Source organism: Plodia interpunctella, chromosome 25 (genome assembly GCF_027563975.2).
Source record: "Plodia interpunctella isolate USDA-ARS_2022_Savannah chromosome 25, ilPloInte3.2, whole genome shotgun sequence".
Classification (NCBI taxonomy): domain Eukaryota; kingdom Metazoa; phylum Arthropoda; class Insecta; order Lepidoptera; family Pyralidae; genus Plodia; species Plodia interpunctella.
Genome location: NC_071318.1, coordinates 5,853,132 through 5,857,627, shown reverse-complemented (window position 1 = coordinate 5,857,627; position 4,496 = coordinate 5,853,132). Strand labels below are relative to the sequence as shown.

Genomic DNA, 4,496 nt, shown 5'->3' with positions numbered 1-4,496 from the left:
AACAAACTTCACCGCAGCCTTTTCTCCAAGGACGACAATTAACAAATATAGGTCTTATATATATATATATTAAAAATTAGGAGGACGAATAATACTTCATCCTTCATCCATCACAGCTAAGATTCATACAATTACGTTTTCGCAGGTACACTACTACAAGCGTGCAGCGCGTGTGTGTGTGTGTGTGTGTCTACTAGCCGCTTGCCGTGTACGCGCCGCGACCGGATAAAACCGGTTTACGCGCGTTCGGCCAGTAGACAAGCTGAGGGCCGCGCAAGCGCAACGGATGTCACAATGTTTCAAAACATTGACGAATTTTATATTGTTTTTGGTGGAATAAACTGTAAATAGGTTGTCAAAAAGGTGTATTTAAATTCGTAACTGTAAATCTAATGTTTTGTTTATTTTATACTAGCTGCGCCTCGGGGCTTTGCTCCCGTGGGTATTTCGGCATAATAAGTACCGTATGTGTTATTCCAGGTTATTTTCTACCCGTGTACCAAATTTCTTGATAATCGGTCGTGTGCGTGTTTTAACATTGGTGCTACATAATAGATAATATTCAAGTCGCCTAAAACATTTAAACGATGATCAATTTCCGTGATGGTAGGACTCAGGTCCTGAGAGGTTAGGTTTGAGATCAACACAACAAAATGATACAGATATCTTGTTTAAATTTCATCTATAATTATATAAAAGAATGCAGACAGCGTTCTTGTTAAGATGCCTAACGGACATTTTTTTAGATTTTTAATTTAACTTTGTTTCGCTTTGTTTTTGTTTTGGGTTGTTTTAGTTTTCACACAATCAAAATCATAATCAAATCATTTATTCAGAAATTGGGTGATGCCATTTACATTTCTTTTATCTATGGTGAAGTCTCTTAAAGACGGGTTGAGATGCGTGAGTTTTCCAATGTCACTAAAGGTTTGAACACGTTGTAACACAAAGGCGATTTTGGCTAACACTTAATTCAGTTATTATTTATTTAAAATCAAAATCAAATCATTTTTTCAAAAATTAGGCCTTCACAGACACTTTTTCACGTCATATTCTAAATTAAATGATGTTTACCAAAGCTACAAAGTACTAGCATTTCGGAACGACCACTGCTGAGAAGAAATACCGAAAGAAACTCATTCAAACAGTGTTGGTCCCTATTATGCCAGAAGGGCTTACCATTTTTTAAATATAAATTTATGTATACTTTATTGATATGTACCTACGTTATGTTGTGTTTATACAATTTCCGGTGGTTATGTGAACCCTGGGAACTATTTTATTTTATTTCTCAAGAAAACTTACAGCTTTTGAACAAGTTAATAAGCACTAAATATAAATAACTACGTATAAAGCCATTTGCAAGTTTTCATTGTTAAATTTCGTTATTATAGGGGAGATGGGCCCAAAGCGGGTACCTCAAGGTTTGTGTCAAAAAATAAAGAGGTTATTGCAGTTGCAAAGTGGTTTTTTTTAATTATTTCGTACAAATATGTATTAAACTTTGTAACAAAAACTAAAAAACACTTCTTTCTTCATAAATTTCTTCAAAAACTTAAAAATTATTCAGTTGTTCATATTACCTGCTTTACCCGTAGGGGGTGCCTAAAGCGGGTATGGCCCTTAGGGCAAAACGGGTCAAGACTGGGCAAGGCGAGTAACAATGAGATTTTTTTCTTAAAAACTAAATAATGATAACAAAATAATAAAAATATCCTAAAACTTTTCAAAAAGTTGTACACAATCAAATTTAAATTGAAATTAAATTAATTAACAGCCAGTATTTAGATTTTTTTTTATCTTATATCTAATCAACAATCATTGCTTCAAAAAAAATCAGTCTTTTTAATCAAATTCGTCAGTCTTAATTAGTTACTGCTACATTTATTTATATAAAAAAAGGTTTTGTGATTAGTTTAGTATCTAATCAAAAGTAAAAATATCGAAAAATTAAAATAATAAAAGGTTGCACAAAATAAAATGTTCAGAAACTTTACGTGATTTTTTTTGTGTTACTATTCTTGACATAGATCACAATAGTAGGCCCCTTTGCCTAAATAGCTTGTACACTCTTCATGAGCCCAACCATGACAATCATCGCACCTTATCCAGTCTTCTATTGGTGGATCTTCGTACATCTCGTGGCATATGAAGCAGACACTTTTTTCTTCTGCGTGCTTCCTTGTCTTTCCGCTTCCAGTAATTTTTTTTGTGTTCGAGGTCGAGGCTTTTTGTTTTTTACCTTTTTTGGCCACAGGTGGATTTTTTTTAGACACAGACTTTACTTTTTCTTTAAGTTTCTTAAGTGATACTTTCTGTTTCTTAGACTCAATTTCTCTCTGTTGCTCTTTAATGGGAGTGCTGGTTAAAATTTCTGACTTTTGTGCTCTTCGTTTACGTGATGTCTTTGGTGCAGTTAGTTTAGGTATAGGGCGAATGTCCATTGGGGTTACCTTGGTAGGTGTAACACATTCAGGAATCACTGTTTTAACAAGCAGAACTTCCTCAGGTCTAGGGGTGTTGCTGTCAATGTCTTCAAGCATTCTATCTAATACTGACGGGGAAATTGTGCGATCGGAGTCTACAGAAAGGCGACCAGGACTATAATTTTGCATTTGTGGATGGTCGATAGTATTGTCACCTGGAATGTCTATGGGAATATCAGGGTCAAAGTTTTCTTGAACATTGGCAGGTTCAGTAGCGATTATGGTATCGATTTCATTATCTTCAGGAGGATCATTGACAGAGGTGTTTGGAAGATGTTCAGTGGCTATCGTATTAGAAATCAAAACGTCACATGCATTTAATGCCAGCGGCCTGTCTGTCAAGGATGAAGGAAGATAATCATCATCGCTAAATATATGTCGGTTTACTGGCCATATACCAGTTGCCTTAAATCCATTTACAGCATTTTGAGCAGAAGCTGCTTTCAGGTAAGCGTCGCCAAACAGCTGACCAATTTCAAATGGTGAAATGGTTCGTCCCACATGAGATCGTTGGTAAACCGAAACCGTCTGTTCAAAATAGGTTTTTAAAGGGCCATATACGCTTACATCTAGTGGTTGAGTTCGGTGACTGGTGTGTGGAGGTAATGAAATAAATATCACATTATTTTTTGAGGCATATTCTAATGCTGGCAGATATTTATGAGAAATGTGGTTATCCATCACAAGTATTACTTTATTTTCCTTAGTGGGTCTCGTCACCTCTACAAAATGGCGTAGCCAGTCTAAAAAAATTGGACCGGAAATCCATCCACTATCAGAACAAGTAGCTACTGTGCCTGGTGGTGATCCATCAAGCAGTCGGGGGTTCATACGTTTTCGAGAAAATATCATAAATGGAGGAATAAAAGATCCAGCTGCATTGCAGCAACACACAATTGTTGTCAATTTTCCTCTTTCAGTACTTGATATTATTCCTACTTGTTTTTTTCCAGTTCTGGTGAGAATTTTTGGTGGTTTATTGCTGGTGGTGCGCACACCCGTTTCGTCAACATTGTAAATTCTAGTCGCGTTGATTTCATTGCGATCTACTTGATCTTGTAAAAGATCAAAAAACCTCTCAACTTGCGGTCTATTAAAACCTCGGGCACGGGCTACTGACGTTGGCTCTGGCTTTCTCAAAGTTAATTCGGGATGTCTTGTTGCAAAGGCTCTATACCAATCTTCTCCAGCAGTTTTCTTTTTAAAAGGGTGCGGAATTCTATTGCTCTCTGCGTATTGATATACTAGAGATAAAAATTCAGATTTTGTCAGACCATAAAAAAGGTTATCCATATGAAACAAATATTCTATTAATTCAGATTCTTGTTGGTCATTAAAAACTGTAGAAAACCTACCGAGTTTTTTGTCTGCGGAGCCTTTTTTTATATGCCTTTGTAATGTTGATAAATTTATACCATATTTTTTTGCAGCACCATTTACTGAGCCCTTCTTTGCCTCTTCCATTGCCAACTTCATTGTCTCCACGTCCCAAGAAGCTTGTTTGGTCTTCCTTTTGTATTTTTGAACCATCTGCAAATGTATTATCAATGAATGATAGATTTCAGTACTTTACAAATACCTACCATGACTAAATATGAATTATGAGAGCCAATATATTGTAGGATCTTAACGCGAGAACAGTCGGTGTGCGCCAAAAATGTCTTGGGTAAAGCGGGTCAGGGCAAAGCGGTTACCTGCTTTACCCATACCTGCTTTGCCCAAAAGTTTATTTTTCACGATTTGTAAAATAACCTCAAAATCTTTATCAGAAATGTTGCACACACAACGAGGATTCAAAGCTGTTTTAATGCAGATTAACACACAAGTAACAATAATAACATAAGTCTCAATAGAATGAAGAAATTCGTAGTCACATACCTTGATATTTTTTAACAAAACAGGCCAATAAAAACACCCGCCGCTCAAAACGCCGCCGCGCGTCGCTGACGTTTCCGTCAAACTGATTCGTGTTGGTACGCGTTCGGGCGTCGCCGCGGCACGCACACATTT

At 36.5% G+C, this 4,496-nt stretch overlaps 1 protein-coding gene across 1 annotated transcript; it reads right to left on the bottom strand.

The window, feature by feature from the left end:
- Positions 1–1,384: 1,384 nt before the first annotated feature.
- LOC128680841 (uncharacterized) lies at positions 1,385–4,496 on the bottom strand. The gene is made up of 2 exons (XM_053764283.2): positions 4,365–4,496; positions 1,385–4,016 (listed from the first exon to the last, which is right to left on the bottom strand). The coding sequence occupies exon 2, from the start codon at positions 4,014–4,016 to the stop codon at positions 2,016–2,018; it is 2,001 nt and encodes a 666-aa protein (XP_053620258.1). The 5' UTR covers positions 4,365–4,496; the 3' UTR covers positions 1,385–2,015.

Coding starts and splice junctions, on each gene's coding strand:
- LOC128680841 (XM_053764283.2), bottom strand. CDS start 4,016: ATGGTTCAAAAATACAAAAGGAAGACCAAACAAGCTTCTTGGGACGTG.